This window comes from Populus trichocarpa, chromosome 6 (assembly GCF_000002775.5).
Source record: "Populus trichocarpa isolate Nisqually-1 chromosome 6, P.trichocarpa_v4.1, whole genome shotgun sequence".
Lineage (NCBI taxonomy): Eukaryota > Viridiplantae > Streptophyta > Magnoliopsida > Malpighiales > Salicaceae > Populus > Populus trichocarpa.
Window position 1 is genome coordinate 26,606,173 of NC_037290.2, and position 24,398 is coordinate 26,630,570.

The window sequence follows — 24,398 nt, forward strand, 5'->3', positions numbered from 1 at the left end:
ATAATAAAGTCAGAATTATATTTTGAAGTTTCCAATAACCGATCAATTTGCAGAATGTTGATGTTAAGGTTCAATTAAGGATCTAACTTTGATTTTATTGTGTTATCACCTTTATCTTATGATCACTTTGTTGATACCTTGTTGTATAGAAGAGATAGTCTTAATTCAAAAGATGACAAAGCTTTCATAAACTCTAGGAAGTTGAAAAAAAAGTGTTAGAGAGTCATAATAATAATGATCATGCATATGGCTTGATTGTGAGAGGTAGAAACAAATAATAAAAGTTCAAGTATGATTACATTGTTTAACTTAAAGCTTAAGCAGCTGGATGTCAAAATAGCTTTCTACATGGTGAGCTGGAGGAGAGGATTTATATGCACCAGCCATAGATCATTTGTGTGTGTTTCATAAAGCACTCGTAAATTTCATTTGTGTACTTGTTGTTGTCTGTTGATGACATGTTTATAATATCTAAAAACATATTTGAGATCAACAGTTTAAAGGATCGGTTGAGTGGTGAGTATGAGATGAAGGATTTCGGTGCAACCATAATGATTTTAGATATGAAAATACATATAGATTGAAGCATTGGCAAGTTATACTTGTCACAAAGAAAGTATCTTAAGAAGGTACTTAAGTGTTTTGACATGCAAGACTAGAAGTTAGGGAGTACTTTACTTACAATCCATTTTAGGTTATCTTCGAGTTTATCATCTAAAAGTAAGGAGAAGAAGGAGCACATATCAGATGTTTCATATGTTGGTGCAGTTGAAAGCATTATGTATGTTATGGTTTGCACTTGTCCAGACATTTCACATGTTATTAGTGTGGTCAACAGGTTTATGAGAAATCCTGATAAAATTCACTAGTAGGCCATGAAATGGGTACTCCATTATCTTAGGGGTACTATATATGTTGGCTTGGTATATGATAGAGTATTGGCACTAGAAATATTGTTGAGGATTATATAGTTTTAAATTATGCTACAAATTTAAACATGAAGAGATCACTAACATATTATGTTTTCACTTTCTCAAGGTGTGCCATTAGTTGAAAATTAATTTTACAATCCATTATTGCCTTGTCTATAACTGAGGCTAGGTATATAGCATTGACAAAGGTAGTAAAAGCAACTTTATAGCTAAGAGATTTAGTTGGTAATCTTGGTTTGTCACATGAGTTAATTATTATACATTGTGATAGTCATGGTGCTATTCATCTAGCAAAAAATCAGATATACCATGAAAGGACCAAACATATTAATGGCATGTATCACTTAATTCTAGATATTATGTCCAAGGATGTTGTATTAGTCAAGAATATTGATATAGTGGAGAACCCTGCAAATATGTTGAGAAAGCCTATCTCTGCAATCAAATTCAAGCATTGCTTGAACTTGATTGGCTCATGTAGTACTTGAAAGATGCTTGGTGGGGAAGATTAAAAAGGAGTTCTAGTTTTGTAAGTTGACTTAATTTAAGCCAATATGGAGATTTGTTGGGTTTGTCTTAAATTATAGCCCCCAAGTGAGAAAAATAATACACATATAAAAATTTATGGAGATAAAAATGTGGAGATTCAGCATTAGATTGTACTTAATCCATATATAAAAATCTAAGGTAGTCATATTTTAGGGTTAAGGGTTATTTATATTGTCTTCATTCTCAACACTTTGGTGGCTAGAGAAAAGAGATAACAATGTGAGTTTTGAGTTACTTTAGGATCTTGGATAAGAGAGCAATTATGGATGACATCTTGTAATCTCATACTTTCTCATAGTGAATTTCCTTAATCATCTAACTTGTGGGGTGGGCTTAAGTTACCAAACCACATAAGTTTCTTGTGTGTTTTTATATGATTGATTGTGTTTATTTTTTTTATATTTATTTACTTGCCAATTGATTTGAGATTCTAGGGCTTTTTCCGCAACAATTTAAATAGAAATAAAAGGAACAAAATAACCAGCAACAACAATCGTAACAAAATGAATAGCCAAACTCATTAATTTGGGGAAGGAATACTAGTATTCCATTTAAGCTAGGCAATGGCATGAATCGGTCAGATTAATTCAATTTACGTGCATGTTTTGTAAATTTATGGGATGATTTGGAAAGGAATGCAGAGAACAGGAACATAAATTGCCAAAAATGTATTCGGCGTTTCAGTGTGTTCAATTTTGAATGAGTGAAAATAAAATTAATAAAGAATGGAGAGCGCAAATCTTTTCAGACATACAAAAATATTCACAAAGTTATTTTATTTTATTATTGTTATTATTATATTTTTGTCTGTGTCATGGCAATAATTACAGAGCATTGCTCAAGTTCAGATCCTTCCACTTTAATATCTTCTAAAATCAGAGACAATAAACATCTGCAATGGAAACCAATTATAGCTAGCCCAGGTGAAATTCCTCATGAAGACCATATATAGACATCATCAGGCTTGTGAAATTCATTCAATTGTAGAGGATGCAAACCTTCATCTTCGAGTAATCTAATAGACTCCCTGGAAGAGACAGAAGGGGTAAACAAAGGAATCAAGATTGTTTATCTGGCCCATCTTCACTAAAATTCTTGTATAACTGGGGGAAGAAACTAGAATGCTGTGTCGAACTTATACAATGAGGAGGAGATTAAGTACTTGATTTAGTCTAATTAACACCAGTTGTGATGTAGAGGTTTGATGTACTCTCATGATTTTAACAATCTGAGGCTGAATCTTAAAGCCTTACCTTGCAGCTCAATGCTTAAGGTATTAATTTCCCCACTAAAGGAGTTGTAATTCTGTATGAACCTTCCACAAAGGCCTTTTACAGTTACTGACTTCATTGGATGAAAGCAGATTGATTTCACTTCATATTGCAATCAAAAGTCTGGAGAAGTAATCAAAGATGGCGTATAGAGAAAGTTAAGCAGGTGAAGAGTGCTTCTTACAATTCTGTAAGTTTCGGCAAGGCAGTCAGGCACTTTGGTAATGGACCACTCAGTTTGTTGTTCTCCAGATGCATTGAAAAAACAGGCAATGGACTAGTCAGTTGCTTTAAAGGTGGCTGTCATTTGAAGAAATATCCATTCCCCAAATTTTGGTTCAGCGCCGCTGCTCTTCTGCATTGCATACACTCTGCACTTCAGTGTTGTGTGGCTTTTGTAGTTCATGCCATATGCATATGCTTAACCTTTGTGGCATCCTCCATTTCCCCTTTACTTGACGGTGGTACGAGTCTGGTCTACCCCATCGTAGGTGCCTGCCTTTAGAAACTTTGGTTTCTTATGGCCATGACCCTTGCAAGTTTCGTTTTCGTGTTTCTTTCTGAAACTAATATTACAAATTACATTACAATTACTATTACTGTTTCTAAAAAAAAACTAAAGTGTATGGCAAAGGTACCGTAGCACGAGGGAGAAAACATTATGGAGTGTAATAGTGTTTCACAGTTTTTTTATATATAATAAAAAAAACTAGTCTTTTTGGCCCTTTGTTTTTATTATCCCTTCATTTTAATTCTTTTCAATTTCTTCTTTTAATAATGTGTTTTTTTAATAATGTGTTTATTTGGGATTAAACCTGATGGTAATCAAAGATAATTAACTGGCTGTCATCTGAAATGTAATATCACTTGCAACTAAGATATTAATCTCTGGTAGAATCTCCCCTTTCACATTATTTCCTGACAGTCGCTGTCCAACAGGTCAGTAGAGTTAATTTCTTGTAAGGATCTTAGAACAAGTTAGAACACACACGCATAGTCTTCTTAATTAAGTGGAAACATGTCTGTAGTCCATTGTAACACATTGTGGCATTGCCTGTTTTAGGAGCTTTTAAATCAATTATTTCTCAAGCACATTCTTTATCATAATGTTAGTCAATGTCAGCCACAATGGATTGGTTTGGAACTCTGCATACAAATGCTGAGATTGTAAAACTTACCATCTTAGCTTTCTGTCTTTGCTCTAATCTTCAGGTTTATACTAGTCTCAGTTGCATGTAAGAGTGGTCGAAGAGTAGGATATAGTTGGGTCTTGTCAGAGAGAATGACAGAACATAACCCAGAGTCACATTCATGTAGCTAAGATTCATAAAGAGTGTTGCTCCCATTGGCATTTTCTGCAACACTTTCCATGCCTTGCAAAGAAAGCAACTAGCTGCTTTAAGTCCTGGACAACGCTCAGGTGTCTGCTAACGCGAATATGTATTACATGCCTATCCGTAAAGACATCAAATAAACATTCAAGTTTTCATTTTGCTATGGACAATGGGGCCCTGTTACCAAGTTGAAGAGGATGAAACCGATTCTTAACATCCCCTATGACGATCCCAGCATTGATTACCTTTTCGGATTTATCAAACCCAGTCCAGCCACCATACCTGCACAAAAAAGATGTCAAAAGGGGGCGAAAACAAAAGGTTAAACAGAAGCTGCATTATTCTCAACAAAAACCACAGTTTTATTTTTTTTTTGAAATGTATTGAAATAATATTTTTTTTATTTTTAAAGATTTATTTTTGATATTAACATCTAAAAATAAAAAAAATAATTTAAAATAAAAAAATTAACTTTTTACATAAACCCTTTCCAACCACAAAAACAAAGGACTTTAATTAAACAAAGAGAAAGAGTAGGGAATAATAATAATAACAAAGAAAGGAAGGAAAGACGTGTTTAAAAACCTTTATATTTAAGAATAGTAGCTGCATGGTGAAAAAGCTCTAATCATCAAATATGATAAATTAAATAAATAAATAATACATAGTTTTATGGAATGATAGTTATAATAATAAAAATAAAAGAAATTAAATTAAGGAAGGAAGGAAGGAAGGAAGGAAGAGATTAAACACGTTCATCCATCTAATAAATAAATAAATAAATAAAGAGAGAGTATGGAATAATAATAATAAAAATAAAAATAAAGAAAGAAAAGGAGAGGTTAAATACCTTTCATATATGTATGTATGAAAAAAAAAAAAAAAGTATGTATGTTCGGTGAAAGTGCTCTTATACTCGTTAGTATCTCAATCCTTCACCCTTTACATAGCGACCCTCCTTCTGAATGTAATTCCTATCAATTACAATATCTGGAATGTGTTTAATGTTAGGCCACCCCTCCTCGCTCTCCTTTCCCCATCCTCTTGTTCTTTCGCTCACCTCTTCACTGCAGTTCCCGATTATTAAGAATTGCAAAGAGGGAAGGTAGGGTATCATCCCTTGAGATTCAGATTCAGATAGCGACTTCAATACTCTGCAGTTACTGATATGTAATTTCTGAAGAGAATGCATCCCCTGATCAGGCAGTGGCAGAGACTTCAATCTTCCGCATCATAGTTGTTGAAGAGAAGAGAGATTTTGCAGCCCTACTTCCGGAAGAGATTCCATGTCATCAATTGAATACCTATATAGTCTCTTCAATTTGGAGAGAGGACGGGTAATTGAAGAAGAAGAAGTAGAAGAGACCGGTGATGTCATCTTCATTGTCTGCTGTAATGGAGATTACAATATGGTAAAAAAATCTGCACAAGAGATTGTGGCCAGATTCATCTGGAGCCATCTCTCTAGCTCTTCAAGAAGAAGCAGATCATCTTCTCATGGAGGCGGCTTTAAATGATGGCCAGGTACTACAAACAACTGTGCTATTGTACTTGCTTTGTGTTTTTATTTTCTTTAAATGATAAAGCTACTCTTGTTTCCAAGTAGTACTACTCTCTGTGATTAGGATGTGATTGGGAAATTACTGAACATTACAATGTTTATGTGTTATCCTTTTGTCAGGTTAATGTGGCTCTGAAAGATTTGTGTATGTAAACGGATACCATGGACAAGTCGAGGAGGCATGGTATGTAATTGCAATTTACTTTTCATGACTAAATGAAATGAAGAGCGACTATGCGCCGCCCCTGATGTAGGTTTCATATCAAGTAATCTGTTTAACTGGATGCTCTGTATTATGCAATGTTGGAGTCAGCTGAAATGTTATTTCTTACTGCTTGTCAACTGGCTAAGAGCATTACAAGTGTTTGGTGGATACGTTGACTTTTTGGAAACCAGTGTTAAGAACATCTTTCAGACATTTCTTGATTGAACCTGAATTTCCATAACTTATTCAGTGCTTTGTCAACTTAGCCTAGAATTTTGGATTTTGAAATTATGCAATGTTACATGTGACTTTTTAAGTAATGGCTGTTATTTCTTACAAAAGTTGTTCCCAACCCTCAATTTACCTGTGGAATGTTGGTTGCTATGCGCATAGAGGTCTTGTTGGGATTCACCAATTCCATATTCAGTCCTTATCTGCTTCCTCAGGTACGTGAGTTTATTTATCAGCATTCCATGTTCTTGAAGCATGTATGGATCTCCTATTGACTGATAATGAAAAAAACACAAGATGGATACATGTTGAGACTGGATCCACCACGGGTGATTCTTTTACATGAATGGCTCTTGCCAAGAACGCGACCCAATTGAATACCCTTAGTAGCAAATATTTGGTTCTTGTTGGACTCTTTAATAAACTCGTTTATGGATGATAGATGCCAGTATGCGACTGAGAGTTTTCCACCTGTGATAACTTAAGGTCATGTTTGACAATCTACAAGCTACAGATCACCACGTGAACCTCTCTGACAATCTTGAGTTCAACCTCTCTGTTCAGGTATCACCAAGTGAACCAATCGAGAGCATCATGATGCCACTAAAAGCAGCTAAGCCTTTACTTGGTACCCTCCACTTGAAGAAAGTGGTTATGCGCTTCTTTTGGGATCAAGTTGTGCCTATTGTAGATGACTGGGGCAGCTGTGTGGGACTATTGCATCGTGAAGACTGCACCGAGGTACTTTACCGTTCTTCCTTCTCAGTGACTTCAGATTATAACTTTGTTGACTCACCTAGTTAAATTCCACCATTATCAAGTCTCACTTGATGCTTATTTGGATGCATGATGATGGTGTTTTAAATATTTTGCAGTTGAATGCCCCCCTGATGACAATGATGAGAAGCCCTCCACCTTGTGTTACAACCACGACGTCTATCGGCCATGTGGTTGATCTAATTTTAGAAAAGATGTATAGAATGGTTGTTGTTGTAAAATATAGTAATTTAAACAGTTCTACTAACAGCTCAGGCTCTAAAACTGTTGGAGTTTTTACAGCTGAACAATTGTTTAAACTTGTTGTGCCTATACAACGGCCATTGGAGCAAGAAAGAACTCTTGGTAGAAGATGGTGTGAGAATTTTGATACATAATTGTATTTGTTACTCGACTGAATTCCTCTCATTTTCTTTGATTAAAGAAGTCTCGGATTTCTAATTATTGGAGGGTATAATTCAGCCTTTTTCTATCCAATATTTCCATCTCCACCACCACCTACATTTCGAGACCGTTTGTTTACGCGTTAAAAGTTATGTTTAAAGTAAAACACAGGAGCTAAGTGTTTAGTAAAGGAAAAATCATTGATTACTGTTCATGGGCCCCATCAATTTTTGTGTTTGAAACGCGAGATTAAAAGAAGCAGCTGAAGGCTGCTTTTCTTGCATTGTTCATGTAATTGCACTGTTCAATAAACAGTGCAATTAACATGAACAGCGTGCATTAGTACACTGTTCACATGCACTGCGGTTTTTTTTTTTTTGTAAGTTTTTTAATATTTTTTTTAAAATTAGTTTAGAGTGAATTTTATACCTGATAATATTTTATCTAATTTTATTATACGCTAAAAAAATTATGGAAACTGTAGTTCTAGTCGGATGTATTTTGTACGTAATGGAATTGTAGATGGTTTTATGGAATAATAAAAAATATTTTATATTAAATATGATTTATTTCATGATGTAATAACAATAGTTAAATTCACAATATTTAAATTAAAAATCATCAATATTAATATATATTTTTTAAAATTATTTTATAACCTCAATTTCAAAAGCATTCTTAATTAAACATATTAAACTACTTTTTGTTCGACCTCAATTTCAACCACAGTTTAACCAAACACCTATTTTTTCAAACTAACTTCAATTAAAAGTACTTTTTATAAAACAATTTTTTTCAAACCACAACCACAACAGCTACCACAATACCAAACACACTCTTCATCACTTCTGACACCAAATCCAGATTGTCCTCCACCAACACCATCATTATTCTCGTCATGAGCACATAATATATTAATATTAATTTATTTATTTAGTTGTCTGAATAAGGGAAGGAATTTTGCAATTGAATGGGTTCGGGTAGTTTGCTTGCAAGGTAATTAGTTCGGCCTTTTTCTTTTACTTGGTGGGTTAGAATTTGTTCGGAATGTGTTTCTAAAAGTTTTGAATTTTTTTTAGTTTAAAATTAATTTTTTTATATTTTTTTATTTTGATATACTGATATAAAAAATAAATTGTAAAACATAAAAATATTATTTTAATATATTTTAAAATAAAAAATATTTTAAAAAACAATTATCATCATACTCTCAACGAACTTAAAAAAAAGTTGATTTTTATTTTATTTTCCTTGAAAATATCAACTATATTCCATACAAGAAGTTAGATCTATTCTTTTGAACCGGAAAAAAATGATCACTTTATAAATCATTGAGTTAAATCATTTAAATTGATTTAATTAAAATAATATTATTTTATTTTTAATTAAAAAATAATTGAGTTAATATTTTGTATAATTTACCTGAAATTCATTCAAGTTGAAGTTGGGTAACCGGGATAAACCGGGTATAACCACCACCATAATGGCAAGTGTCCTGGCTAGCAAGAATAAGATAACAGATGTTATAAGAAGATAAAAAAAAAAATAGAAACAATTATATTATTAACCACCATAATCGCCGGTGACATTTTAACAGCATTTTCACATCCCGAAATGACACTCCAATGAGAAAAAAGAATTTTCTCAGAAATCTAGGTCAAACGAGGCAAATAGTGCGTCTGTGATTTATCTGTCACCCAACTCATGAAATTCCTCACGGTGGTAGCAGCAAACAAAAGTCATAATCATACTGACAGACACGCTTCCTTGTAATAACCGTGTATCTTACGTCACAATCTTCTTCCTTTCCGAACCCTCCTATAAATTCCTTCACTCATAAGTTCTAAGCAACAAAAGAAATCAGAACTCAAAATGGGGAAGCAGAGGTGGTCAGCTTTCGGCCCTTTGAAGAGGGCAGTCAAGAAAATAAACTTTCTACTTAGCTTCAATTTCAGAAAGTGGCGATTGGCTTCTATTCTTAGCATTGCGTCTTCTTCTTCCTCTAGAAGGACAGGGAGGTTGAGCTTTAATGATAGAATTGGATTGCATGGGGCAATTGAAGATGTTGAATCAGATCATCAAAAGTACAAGCCAGTTCGAACATTTGAAAGGGTTAGAAGTTATGGCTCGTCAGATGAAGATATTGATAAGAGGGCTGAGATTTTTATTAATAATTTTCGACAGCAACTGTTAATCGAAAGGCAGGTTTCTTTGCAGCTGAGGTATTACAGAGGGAATAGTTTTGGTAGGGATTACTGAAGAGAATGCCAATATATTAATAAATTTTTGTTGTGAGAAAATGATGTTAATTTCTTGTTTCCATTTGTTGGGATGCAGGAGAAAACTTGAATTGTAGTTCTTTCAATGATATGAGATTCAAGTGTTGGTCTTTGTAATTAATTATTATTATTATTTATATTCTTAATATTCATCTCAACTCAAAAATTAAATCTATAAATCAATATATAATTTATATTACTTTTTAATATATTCTTGCAATCGTTTTCTAATTGCAATCAATCTTGTTTTCACCATGAAGTCATATCTGACATGGTTTTTTAAATGGAATTTCTTTAAAAAAAAAAATTTAATTATATATTTTTTTTTAGATTATTTTGATGATTTAATATTAAAAATGATTTTTAAAAATTAAAAAAATATTATTTTAATACATTTCTAAAAAAATTATACTTTAAAAAACAGTTATTATTACACTTTCAAACAATCTCTTAGTATCCACACGTAACAGGACACCCATGATTCTACCAGTTGATGCTGAAAAAAAAAACATTTCTTTGAGCTTCAACTTGGGAAAATAAACACAATCAACCAACATCAGAACAAAAAATATGCACAGAACGCCTATCTTCCATCAACTGTAGACATGTAATTTGAAGCACAAGATTTATCAGCTCTAAGATCAATACCTGCGATTTGGAGTTCGTCTGAGGGAATGTATGCAATCTATAGTGTCAAGAAATCTCATCAGAATGCTCATTAAAATCCTGTAAAACAGCATAAAACTCAAAATATCATAAGACGCAACAAATCTGTTTCTGACACAAGGAACTCGCACACCAAGCAATCAAATTCAGAACTTGACACAATTGGACAACGGGGAAGCCCTACTCGACATTGAGGATGTTTTCGATGTGAAACCCGGTTCAGGTTCCAAGTCATGGTTGACAACTATTTAAAATGCGATCCTATATGAAGAACAGTGGCAATTGTGATGATAAATCTTACTGCTTTTAGGCTAGCCGAAAATCAAGCTTAACTAAAGAGATTGAATATTGTTGCATTTTCCCCTTGATCTATAGAGTAATCTATTATTATATGAACTCTTCTTGTTGCAGCAATCATTGATTTTTACATGATTGGACTCCAGAGAAGTCAATCTTCAAGTTTCTTTATATATTATGCTTACCTGAGCTGGTTGGTTTATTCTTTATAATCAAAGATACTAGGGTAGCACTTCTACTGAGTCCTACCCTCCTAATAAAGGGAAAGGAAACAATAGAAAATGAAATTTCAAGGAGAAAGAAGCTGCTTAGAGTACAACTCAGATGCTTGAAGACTGTTCCAGACGGTAAAGTACCAACTATTCAGCTCATCAATAGTAAATTGCTTGGACAACTGAGGTAAAGAAAGCTAGAATGTTACGCCAAACACAAGCGGCGACAAGGACATTGAAAAGAACTTCACTTGAAGCAGTCCTATACTAGGTCTGATGTGGATGTCTGATATCCATTTGACCAATTAATTTCGCACAGGAGTGTTCATTGATGATTCTACCATTTGGGGTTGCTAATTATAGAGTCTGACCCTGTTATCAATCTGGTTGCTGTTAACATTTTTGTTAGCTAATTTTGTTCTTTTATATTTCTATATTGTTAGACTTGAGTGGTTACAGGTCTGATGCCCAAACAATTTCTGTATGCTTTAGTCTGTCAACAGAAGAAATGGCCGAGACATTCTTTTGGTTACAGGTCTGATGAGACAGATTTTTAACATAGAAAAGAATGTGTACATCAGACTAGGAGTGACACTGAAATGTCTGGCAAAGGGGGGCTTAGTTTTGGTCATCCAATGGATAAAATTGGGAAACTCCCAGTTAAATTTCTTTCCTTTTCCATCAGCAAACAAGAGGAAGGTGAGAATATCATATCTGAGAAATGAGAATTACTCAATCTTGAGGAAATTATGATGGTGAATATAATTGAAACACTGAATATTCAGTCCTAATTCCTACAAGATGTTCTGTTGAGACACAAACAAAAAGAAAATAATAATTTCCAATTGCTTTCACCATGTAACGAGTTGCAAAAAGCCAGTTAAAGCCCTGGAGACCTCCCTTGAGACTGTAGACATCATGGTCAAGCTTGGTTGGACTGAAATTCATCAAAACGGTCGAGCATCTCAAACCTTCATCTTCAAGGGATCTGGCAGACTCCCTGCAAGATACAAAAGAGAACATAAATACAAGAGTTAATAATCTATTGACCTTTAGGGGAGACATTAAGAGCAAACATAAACTTGGTACAATTCACACCTTGTAGGGTAATACTCCTCCTGCTCAACATGAAACTTGAAAGAGAGGGAAAGTGCATGAGCTAAAGGGTAAAGTTTGATGCAACCAGCAAGCTTGAGCATTGTTGGAATCAGTCAAGGACCAATTGATTGGAGAACTGGGGAAAGAAAACTAGAAGTTATTCCAAACAAATACAAGTAGAAGATATGAAAAACTTTAAGTTGATTTAGTCTAATACCTGGTTTGATGTGGATGTCTGGTGTCTGGTGTCTGGTTGATCCATACCACACAAGAGTGCACAGATGATTCTACCATCTGAGACTGAATCAAAGTTTTACTTTGCAGCTTCAACCAGAGAAAATACACATGATCAACAAACAGGGAAACACAACATATGTACATAATGGTTATCGGTCATCAACTTCAGACATCTTATCAATATTTCAAGATTTACCAGCTGTAAGATCAATACCTGCAATTTGGTTCTGCAAATGAAATGTATATGCAACGTATGGAGTGTGAACAGATTTCTGTCAAGTTTGTCACAGGCCTGTAAAGCCCTGTAAATACAAGTATCATATGAAGAACTTTTGCAAATTTGAATAAGATCAACATTTATTTTTTAAGCATAAAATTCAGTTTCTGTACACATGTTCATTCAGTAAACCCCATTAAGCAAAAGCATAAAGGCATTGAAAGATAACTTCTGTACTATACCTGATCCAGCCTATTCCATCATCTATAATGAAATCATCATTGATTACCTTTTTAACTCTATCAAACCCCAGTCCAATCATTGTATCTACACCAAAAAGATGTCAAAAAGGGGCCAAAAAGAATTTAAGAGACCAAAGGAGCAGGAAAATTCTGTTTTAGAGGAGCAGAACCTGATTCATCTACAACAAGAATTTAAGATTAATTATATCATCAACTCTCCAAACAGTTTTTTCATCTTCAGGATTTGAAGCTCGGCTTACTGCTTCAATGTTACCGGAACTACACCCTGTGAATATATAACTAATATCTGTAGCGGCATCCAATATCCTCTGACCTATTTCCTGCAACCAAGATTCAATTCTAAAAGTTCAGTAAAAAATGGACACCACTAGAAAGGTCAATGACAACTTGACAGAAGCATGTGAAAACAGAAAATCACTTGCCTATTGTAACCAAACATATTTTTATATTATGAAATCAAACTCAATTCAAAGAGAGAAAATACTTGGGTAATTGGATACTCTTAATGCATATAAAACTCACATGCTTCGACTCTAAATTGCTCATAGAAATTGGAAAGAAAACCAGAAAGATAACTCTTAATGCATATAAAACTCACATGCTTCGACCCTAAATTGCTCATAGAAATTGGAAAGAAAACCAGAAAGTCAAATGCATGCAGCAACAAGGTCTTTGGAAAAGTAGAAAACTATTATACTTATCTATGTTCAATAAATTTAAACATGCTTATCAGTAGCACATACTTAACCACCCCTAAGATCAAAATACCTGCACTTTGGAATTCTGAAAATGGAAGCGCATGACCTGTAGAAAAAAAAAAAAGCGATCTCGTCGAAGCTTGTCGCTGCCCTGGAAAATACAACAAATCCACAGTGTCAGAAGATGCTCTGTGTCTGTTTCTAATAAGAGAAACCTGCACACAAATGTTTGACAACAAGCCATATCTCAAAAACTTGCCAACTTAAATAAGAAATCTCTGCAAAAGAACACCTTCATATACATACAAAATTCATGAAAACCATACCTTAGAGAGAAAACTAAGCGCTTCCTTTCTTGAATGATGATCTAGTGCCCATCAAGAAGAATATAGATTCCATCCCCATTGTATAATCAACAAGTTAGATCTCACCATGTCAGAATGCTCATTGGCCCTCTTGAAAACTACAGTACCATTTCTTCACTACCAGTATAAAAAATAAAATAACATTAATGTCATGTTTTCCAATTCTCCCTCGATTTGTTTGATTTTCCAACCATGTAGATAGAAGGATAAATTATTTAAAAAAGAGAAGCCTTTGCTTGTTTAGATAGCAGAACATTAAATTATTTCACTTGACGTTTTTGAATTAAGATAATTTCATTTAAAGATATTATTTTAAAAAGTGAGGCCTTTACTTGTTTAGAAAATTAAAGATTTGAAATAACGTAAGTCGACTTAGTCTAATACAAAATAAATAGAGAGAGAGAGAGAGAGTAAACGAAGGAAGGATCAAGATTTATTATTTAGGCATAGAATTTAGTTTCTGTACACACATGTTCATCGACTAAACTCCATAAAGCAAGAACAAAAAGGCAGTAAGAGATAGCTTCAGTACTGTACCCGATCCAGCTTGTTCCATCCTCTATGACGATCCCAGCATTGATTACCTTTTCGGATTTATCAAACCCAGTCCAACCACCATACCTGCACAAAGAAGATGTCAAAAGGGGGCCGAAAACAAAAGGTTAAACAGAAGCTGCATTAGTCTCAACAGAAACCAAAGTAGCATGAAATTTTGGTTTCAGACAAGCAGAACCTTCAGTTTTTTCTTAAAAAAAAAACATTAGGATAGATTAGGTGATTGGAGAAGGCTTTACTTTGTGCAGGTAGGGAAGAGAGATGGGGTAATCTGTCGTTTTGTCGAGGGCTGAACCCCTTTCAATGTAAGAGCTTTATTTTTTAAAAACAAATTTTTATTTAAGAATATATTAAGATAATATTTTTTTATTTTTAAAAATTTATTTTTAATATTGATATTTAAAAACACAAAAAAAAAAAACAAATGGAACTTAAATTAATTAAAAAATATTACCAATATTTATAGAAAAAATATAATAATTTTATCAGATGAGATTTGTGTATAATAAAATAAATAAATAAATATAGAGAAAGAGCAGGGATTAATAATAATAATCAGAGAAATTAAATGAAGGAAGGAAGCTGTTAAAAACCTTTATATTTAAGAATAGTAGCCTCACGGTGAAAATGCTCTAACCATCAAATTAAATAAATAAACAATACATAGTTTTATAAAATGATAGTAATAATAATAAAAATAAAAGAAATTAAACTAAGGAAGGAAGGAAGTAAGAGATTAAATATCTTCGTATGTATATATTTTTGGTGAAAGGTGATTTTGTTTAGTGTCTGAACAACGTTACCTTTCATACACCTAATAAAGACTTAAAGAGAGAGAGTATGGAATAATAAAAATAAAAGAAAATAAATAAAGGAAGGAAAGGAGAGCTTAAATACCTTTCATACACACACGTGTAAGTGTTTCTATGTATGTTCGGTGAAAATACTCCTTTTGAATACCTTTCATACCAACGATATGTCAATCCTTCACCCTTTACATAGCGACCCTCCTTTTGAATGTAATTCCTATCAATTACAATATCTGGAATGTGTTTAATGTTAGGCCACTCCTCCTCGCTCTCCTTTCCTCATCCTCTTGTTCTTCCCCTCAGCTCTTCGCTGCAGTAATCGATTCTTAATTCTTGCAAAGAGGGAAGGTAGGGTATCATCCCTTGAGATTCAGATTCAGATAGCGACTTCAATTCTCTGCAGTCAGCGATATCTAATTTCTGAAGAGAATGCATCCCCTGATCAGGCAGTGGCAGAGACTTCAATCTTGAGCATCCCCTAATCGATAGCGATTGAAGAGAAGAGAGATTTTGCAGCCCTACTTCTGGAACAGATTCCATGTCATCAATTGCATACATCTCTAGATTCTTCAATTTGGAGAGAGGACGGATAAATGAAGAAGAAGAAGAAGAAGAGACTGGTGATGTCATCTTCATTGTCTGCTGTAATGGCATTGAACTGGTTTCCCACAAATAAAGACCTTTATCGAGAGTTGGAAACAACGGCATTGAAGTCAGATTTGGACAAGATCGAATGCCCAAGGAAGAAAGACGTGGAAAACAGAGCATTCTCAACCCTTCTTCTATTGTTGACTCATCACTATCATCATTCATCTCATCTCTACTCCATCTCTTCCACCATCCCTTCAGTCTAGGACAAAAAGAGATATCAAGTATCTTTAAGGATTGGAAAAACGTCGACACTCCTTTTCCTCCAACCCCCTCACTATCTATGTACTCCAAATCATCCAAATCCCAAATACCTAATTCTTCAAGAGAAAGGATTCCATCTAACGGAGGGATATGCTCAAGTCTTCTACAACCATCTAGACGAATCCTTACAAGATTTGAGAGATTTGAAACCCAACTTGGAAACCTCATACCTCCATAGCCTTTAACTATCAACTCTTGAAGATTCGAGTTAGGCCGGAGGCTTTGCAATATTTTATCATGTGTATCAATATTTGAATCACTATCCAAGTCTGGGTCCCACTGTACGGTCAACGACTGAAGATATTCTTTATCGATCAATTTAGCTCCTTCAAATTCTGATATACAAGAACCCTCATATCCTTTGACTATTATTTCTAGCCTACCTCTCAATTCATTTAACATTCTCAACTCATCCAATCCACCTATCATATTAGATTTAGGACTCCTATTTCTTGCAACCACAAAACATGACAATGTCTGTAGACTAGTTAATTTCCCAATCCCACGAGGCATATACTCAAAATTATCACATAAATCATGATCAAGAGAGCAACCAACATCAAGATGCCTCAGATTGATCAGCTTGCCAATATCCCTAGGTAGTTCCTCAAGGTTATCACAACCATTGAGCTTGAGCACTTGCAAATTTACCAGATTGGTGATAGAATTAGGAAGTGCCTCCATCTCATTATTCGAAAGATCAAGATATTTAAGGTGCTTGATCTTTTCAATGAGAGGTGACACTTCCTTCATTCCAAAATCACTCAAAACAAGCACACGTAAACGCCTAAAGTCTCGACAAATAGACTCCCATGCCCCCTCATCCCATGTGCCACCTTCCAATAATACAAGTGTTCTTACACGTTTTGCACAAGGCAAAGACAAATCTAATTCCGTGTCAAATGACACGTGCCGAGTCAATTCACTAATCCTATTTCCTAGACGCTCCACTTTGATGCTCTGAAAACCAGCGACATGGGTTGCAAGATCATGCATAAAATCATGCATTTTGCAACTTTCTATGTTCCCCAATCTATCCTTTTTCACTTCGTGGAAGAAGGACCTCCACAATAAATTCTCAAAGCACCTAAGACCAACAATTTCTAAGCACTCACCCAAATTCGAAGAGCTAACAAACCCTTGTGCAACCCAAAGTCGAATCAATGATTTTACATCTATCTCATGACCTTTCGGGAATAAGCTACAGTATGCAAAGCAATGCTTCATATATGATGGAAGAGGATCGTAGCTTAACTTAAGGGTATGTATGATGTTATCATCTTTGACCCTATTTGGAAGTTCTTGTTTGATGAAGGACAACCACTGGGCTCTATCTTTCAAAGACATTAACCTCGCAATTGCCTTTATGACCAAAGCAACTCCCTGACACCTCTCTACAATCTCTTTTTTTATATTTTCGTCTATGTAATTTGACTCTTGACCTTGACCAAAAGCCTTGTTTGAGAAAAGAGACCAGGAGTCCTTTTCAGAAAGGCCTTTTAACTCTAAAGGTGGTATATTGCTTGTTAATTTTGCAATTGCATTTGAACGTGTAGTTATTATCATCTTGTTTCCTCTAGCCTCCTCATGTGGTAAGGACTGCCTCAAACTATCCCACTTTTCACCATCTCCACCATCCTTACTATCCCACACGTCATCTAATACAAGCAGGTATTTTCTATTTTCTATTTTTTTCTCTTCTATTTTTTCCTTACGTTTCTTTTCAAGACTCTCTAACTGATCAGATACATCTTTGAGTATCTTTTTGACATCAAAACCACCCGAGACACTGACCCAGAGTTTCAGACCAAAATGCAAATTAACTTGTTCATCATTGAAAATACTCTGAGCAAATGTGGTCTTTCCCAACCCGCCCATTCCAACTATTGAGATGACAGAAACCCTCTCAATCTCATCGTTGGGATTCAACAGAAAGCTCATAACTTTCTTTTTTTCATACTCTCTCCCGAAAAATATCTCAGGTTCAGAAGAGGTAGTTGCCTCTCTATTAATCATAGTCAAAGAAGCTTTCTCCTCATAACGAACCTCAAAGTGAAATTTTTCACTCTCAGAAACAATCTCATCTAGCCTCTGCCTAAGTTCCTTAACTTTATGACCCATCTGCCAACCATACACAAGTTGGTTTGACCCTGAGAAGAATGTACGTACCTCCCTCGATATTTTATTTCGGGACATCAATCTTTTTCGCTGAACTTCTGTTGAAAAATCATCGAGCAAATCTTCAGCATCATAGACCGCTTCTTGCAGCTTCCCGAGCCAGTCTTCAAGTTGAGCGGGTGGTTTCTGCACCTGCTCCTCAGCATCGTGGAGGACACCCTTAATTCTGGTAACCGTGCTCTTGACCTTGCTTAGCTGATCCTTGACACCCCACCACAGTGCAATCTCCTGGGTAGCTAGTGGACCCAGTTTCTTTACTATTTCCTCCGCAATATTGAAGAGTACACGTTCAGCCATTTTTTGTTCTCGGTGAGTTGAAAGGGTGTGTGTGGGAAAGAACAAAGAGGGAACAAAAGACAAGAAAAATGAAACGAATGGTGTTTGATTTTGTTGGTTTGAAAGTGACTGAGGTTTGGATTGAATGCTAAAAGGCTTGCGTGGTTGTGAAGATCGAAAGTAAAATCATGTATTTATAATAGAGAAACAGATTCCAAAATTTCCCAAACTCTCAAGATATTAGAGATTCTTCTACATGTACTCTCATGATCTCTGAATCCCTTAACTCGTCTGCACTCAACTAGTAGTTCCTTGCTTTGGTTTAGAAAACCTTTCAAAGCATAATCTTTTTTCTTTACTTTATTCATAGAGCTTCAATTATGGTGAAACAACGATGGATACCTTCCCTTTGTCATAGGATGCTTTATTTTCTTTCACCGAGATCAGTCATCGGGTAGGCCATTGATTGTTAATACGGACCCACAATGTCATCAAAAGAGATGCTGATGCTTTCCTTTATAAAACCGACACATTAATTTCTTTATAGGGAAATTCATCAATGCAATGATCTCATAGCTAGATTTCCTAGCTGTAGACAATAGGAAAGGATCAATACATGCAGACAAAAGGAAAGGATTAATATAGGAAATTCTTGATGCCGGTACATAAAGGGGGAGGTGAGGTTGAGAGAGATTGCTTAATCTTCTTGATCGTTAGTTTCAGCTTATGGAAAATTAAGCAATCGAGAGCCTTTCTCAAAGTTCTGTAAATTAAGATGACTTTAATGGAACGGTCTAGCTAGCTAGCAAATTAAGTTCACTATCACATGCTTGGCAATGCCATGAATCGGTCAAGTTGATTAAATTTATAGGCATGTTTTGCAAATTTAGGGATACTATTTATGGGATGCTTTGGAATGGAATGCAGAGAACAGGAACAGAAATTGCCGAAAATGTATTCAGATTTCCAATATGTTCAATTTTGAGTGAGTGAAAATAAAATTAATAAAGAATGGAGAGCGCATATGTTTTCAGACATACAAAGTGAATTGATCTATGTCATGACAATAATTACAGAGAAGTACTCAAGTTCAGATGCTTCCACTTTAATTAATGTCTTCCAAAATCAGAGACAATAAATTCTGCAAGATGTTTTGTTGAAACCCAGATAAAACGAAAAATCATCAGCAACAGCATTCATCGTATAGGAGTTGCGGAAACCAGCTAATTATAGCCCAGGTGATATTCCTGAAGACCATATATAAACATCATCAGGCTTGTGAAATTCATTCAATTGTAGAGGAAGCGAACCTTCGTCTTCAAGTGATCTAATAGACTCCCAAGAAGAGACAGAAGGAGTTGTAAACAAAGGAATCAAGAGCAAACATAAACTAGAATTCTTTGATTAGTCCATCTTCACTAATATTCTTGGATAACTGGGGGAAGAAACTAGAATGTTGTGTCAAACTTATACAATGAGGAGGAGATTAAGTACTTGATTTAGTCTAATTAATGTTAGGAAATTCCAAAAATCAAACACATACAGTTTATATGGTTCAGTAACTTACCTACTCCACGGAGCTACTGATTTGTATTAATTAAGCTTAGAAATAATACAAACAACAAAACAAGAAGGAAAATAAAATTCCTCTCTACTCAACTTAACTCTTTCTAGCTCTTTCTCTCTCTGTTTTTCTCTATTTTTGTGTGTCAACTCTCATTATCACCCTCAATTTATAACTCATATGGGAGACCATCCTCCCCATTTTAGACAATTATAGCAGCCACTCTTGCCACTGTTTTTAATATTCGGTTACCTAATTGCAATCTTCACCATGCAACCATGTTTGACATGGCAGCCAACAACTATTTTGTGTCCACACATAACAATTAGCACCAGTTTTGATGTACACTTATGATTCTAACCATCCGAGGTTGAATCTCAAAGCATTACTGTCAGGACCTAAACTCAAAGTTTGTGACCAGCAACGCAGGAGAGATAACATGGGGACACCTCACCTGTGTTAAGCCTCATAACATACATATCATAAAACAATTCACACAAAATTTGAAGTGTTTCGTAATCTTTCAAAATAATATATTTCTCAAAACCAATAAAATCAAATACTACTTCAAAATTTCTCATCATCGAATAAGACAAAACAACAATCTATAGCACTTATTACATTAAATAAAATCTAATCCTTAAACTAAACAGTGTTATAAAAGAGCACTCTAAGACATTAAAACAAATCTATAAGGAAATGTCCCGCGATTCTACCACACATTAAAACAAATCTTAAGTTATTTCAATAAAGATTTGAAATAACTGAAGTCTAATACATGATTTGATGTGGATGTTTTATGTCTGCCTAATCCATACCACACATGAGTGAGCTGATGATTCTACCATCTGAGTATGAATTAAAGTATTGCTTCGAAGCTTCAAACAAAGAAAATATAACCAACAGGGAAACACTACATATTCACATAATGCTTATTGGTCATTAACTTTAGACATGTTATCAATATTTCAAGATTTATCAGCAGTCAGATCAATGCCTGCAATTTGGTTCTGTAAATGGAAAGTATGAAGTGTGAACAAATTTCCTTAAAGTTTGTCACATGCCTGCAAAACCCCATAAACACAAGTATCATAAGAAAAATGAGTAGACTGACAACGATGACTTGCAAATTGAATAAGAAATCCCTCAAAGAAATAACAACTTCATATACGTTGTGATGTTTTGAAATAAATGAGTAGGAAAAGGCAATAAAGCCCTTAGAGGCTTAAAAGTGAGTATAAATGAATAAGGAGCATTGTAGTAATTGAACAAAGAGTTGATAAATATAAATAGAAAGAGAAAAAAAAAAGGAGAAAGTTGTGTTCTTAGAGAGAAAACCGTGAGAGGGAAAGAAAAAAAAGAAAAAAGAGAGAAAGATAAATGAAGGATAAGAGAGTTGGAGAAATAAGCTTAAAATGTAAGATTTAGGTTTTTAAATGTATAAATGAGTGTTCTTTTAGCTTTAATTTTTGTTTTGTTGAATGTTAGGGTTTTTCTTTTAGCTTTAATTTTTGTTTTGTTGAATGTTAGGGTTTTGAAGATTGTGTTTTGGGTTGATTGATGAATTGATTTAAATGTTATGGTTTGATTGTTACAGGTAATTAGTTATTTAGTTGATTATGGAAGAATATAGGTAAAGATAATGATTTTGAGTTATGATTTTGTTGGAATGGTGAATTTGTGTTAGAAATCAAGAGATAACAGCAGGTAATCTATGAAAATTCTGGTTTTGAGGTTGAAGATGACGAAAATTCAGTTTGGTCCCTCAATTTGACAAAAATTACAATTTGACCCTAAAAATTTAGAAAATTTTCAGAATGGTCCCTGGAGCATAATTAGAGATTCTGGACAGAAATGAGGATGAATTATGGGCAAAATTCCAGTATAGTCATGAATTTATAACATTTTTAGTTTGGTCCTTCAATTTGATAAAAGTTACAATTTGACCCTTAAAAATATGATAAATTCCATATTGGTACCTAGCTTTAATATTAGCTTTTTCAGATTGGTTTGATGAATAAATTAGGTTTATTTAATGAATTATTATCAATTTTATTATTTGTTTTATTATGGATTATATGTCGGGAAAACCGTTTAATTTTGGGTTTTTTAAAAAAATTACTAGTTTAGTTTAAAAACATATAGGGTTATGGAATAGACCCTTAGGTAAGTGTATTAAATAGGTTGTATGTTCTTTCGAGTCATTTTTTAATATGTCTCATTTGTATTTAGATAATCATGATATTTTACCAGCAGGACATTAGTAAGATTTCCTTTAGTATCTGCATTTGAGTCAAGTGAGTGGATAATTTTCCATATGCATGAGAAATATTATAAATATTTGAGTTGTTAATATGAATTGAATCATGCTTCTTGATAATATATATGTTGATTATTATCTTTATTACGATAAAGTATGATCAATTGTTGAATCTGAATTCTTGATATGAACCAATATTATTTTGAATTGACTTCTAAATTGATAGCTCCTCATTTGATTGATGTCATGAGTTGAGCCTTGAAATATGAATATGTATGTTTGATTATGATTATGATTATGAACCTATGGTATGTTAGTCAGTATATACATGCTAACAAGGTAGTGTTAGTCTTTGTGCACATCATATCTGAACCCTAGTTGGTCGGGCGAGTCACCAACCTGTGTGGACTGATCATCCCACAGTACGGAGCTTCATGCTCGTTGCATTTTGATTTTCTGAAGAGCTTTACCTTATGATATTCTTGTTATGACCTATTTGAGAAACCTTCTTGTAAGAACCTAGAGCCATAATTGTATATATATTCCTCATTGTTGTATTACCTCGTGTGTGTGTGTATTGAACGATATCTACTCACTTAGTTGTTAAACTCACCCTCTCATTATTTATCTTTTCAGGCTTATAGCTTGTTAGCGGGTTATTTTGTTGGACCTTCAGGACCTGCTCTTTTGTTGAAATTTGTATTTTTTTCTTATATCTAGTTAGTGCTCCACAACTATGAATTTATACTAACTCTTGTATTAAGACAATCAAATTATATAATGAAGTTAGTTTTGTTATTAGTATTGCGTTGAACTCTGATTGAGTTATTTGAAGGATAAGTTTGTATGTAAGTTTGGGTTCGAATAGGTATGAAACCTTGGCGGGGAACCTCACTTATATGTCGGTCATGGATCCGGGAATCGGGTTGTGACATACATAGGACGCATGACATACCTCAATGAGAAAACTGTTGAAATTCAATATCAACTATGGTTTAGGCTAATAAAATTTAGAGTTTGTAGAAATTTTAATATTAGATAAAAGAGGAATCCTAGTTAATGTAGGAGTCCTTGATGAAGAAGGATTTATAATATACTAGTTTGTTAGAATCCTTATTTAATTAGAATGTTAGATTTCTTATTAGATTATGATTTTCTTTGAATATTTTAATTTCTTGATTATCTAGAACTTGAGGCCTATAAATAGGCTTGTAATCTTAAGTATTATAGACAAGTAGAGAAAAATATAGAGAAGAGCTAAAAAGGTGTATCTTTTGACAAAACTCTTAATAAATTCATCTCATTCTTCTTTTTGTTTTTTAGTTTTGTTCTTATATTTATTCTTATAAATTAGCTACCACACTTTATTCTTCTTTGGGCTATTAGGTGAGGTCCTAAGATATGATTTATATTATTCTCTAACAAGTCCCTTCAAGTGAAAGTCATTTGTGCTTGAAACTTACACAAGCTCATATTACTTTGTATTTAATTTTTATCAAATAAATGAGGATGGTGAGATTTGAACTTGTAACCGCTTGGTCAGCAAGGCTCTGATACCATATCAAAGAACCATATTAACCCAAAAATTTAAGTTGTTAGGTGAGGTTCCAAGATATAATTTATATTATTCTCTAACATCTAACAAAAACAACTAGTTGTCATTAGAAAAATTCTCATATGGCCCAAGTAGCATGAAATTTTGGTTTCAGACAAGCAGAGCCTTCAGTTATTTTTTTTTTAAAAAAATATGGGATAGATTAGATGATTGGAGAAATCTCTTTTTTGTGCATGTAAGGAAAAGAGATTGGATAATCTATCGTTTTGTTGAGGGTTGAAACCCCTTTTATGTTAGAGTTTATTTTTAGTGGTTATTTAAAAAAATATTTAAAAATATATTAAAATAATATTTTTGTTTTTAAAATTTATTTTTGATATTAATATTTAAAAGCAGAAAAAAATATTTAAAATAATAAAAAATATATTTTTTTTATACAAATACTTTCCAACTACAAAAACAAATATGACTTTAATTAATTAAAAAATGTTACCAATATTTATAGAAAAAATATAATAATTTTATCAATAAAATTTGTGAATAATAAAATAAATAAATAAAGAGAAAGAGTATGTAATAACAATAATAATAACAACAGAAATTAAATGAAGGAAGGAAGCGGTTAAGAACCTTTAATTATATTTAAGAATAGTAGCCTCACGGTGAAAAAGCTCTAACCATCAACTATGATAAATTAATTAAATAAATAAATA

At 33.7% G+C, this 24,398-nt stretch overlaps 2 protein-coding genes across 21 annotated transcripts in view; one reads left to right on the forward strand and one right to left on the reverse strand.

Annotated features, from left to right (window-relative positions):
- Positions 1 to 7,304, forward strand: part of LOC18100738 (pentatricopeptide repeat-containing protein At5g10690) — a 23,588-nt gene extending 16,284 nt beyond the window's left edge. Inside the window, exons 10-11 of one of the 3 annotated variants that reach the window (XM_052454010.1) lie at positions 6,648 to 6,824; positions 6,959 to 7,304. In XM_052454010.1, coding sequence (XP_052309970.1) covers positions 6,648 to 6,824; positions 6,959 to 7,237 — 456 coding nt within the window. In that variant the 3' untranslated portion in view covers positions 7,238 to 7,304. The remainder of the gene's footprint in view (positions 1 to 6,647; positions 6,825 to 6,958) is intronic. The other 2 variants (XM_024602523.2, XM_052454011.1) reach the window with 2 other exon arrangements.
- The window catches only part of LOC18100740 (disease resistance protein RGA2), a 26,399-nt gene extending 7,728 nt beyond the window's left edge, over positions 1 to 18,671 (reverse strand). For 2 of the 18 annotated variants that reach the window (XR_008059523.1, XR_008059519.1), the window contains exons 1-2: positions 14,310 to 14,433; positions 14,114 to 14,197 (exon numbers count right to left, since the gene is read on the reverse strand). Coding sequence is in view for 4 of the 18 variants with exons in the window: in XM_052454009.1 (XP_052309969.1) it covers positions 16,590 to 18,327 (1,738 nt within the window). In the remaining 14 variants the exon portion in view is untranslated. Of the gene's footprint in view, positions 1 to 13,210; positions 13,363 to 13,426; positions 13,694 to 14,113; positions 14,442 to 16,589 lie in introns of those variants that run through there. The other 16 variants (XR_008059522.1, XR_008059529.1, XR_008059527.1 and 13 more) reach the window with 16 other exon arrangements.
- Between the last annotated feature and the right edge of the window lie 5,727 nt (positions 18,672 to 24,398).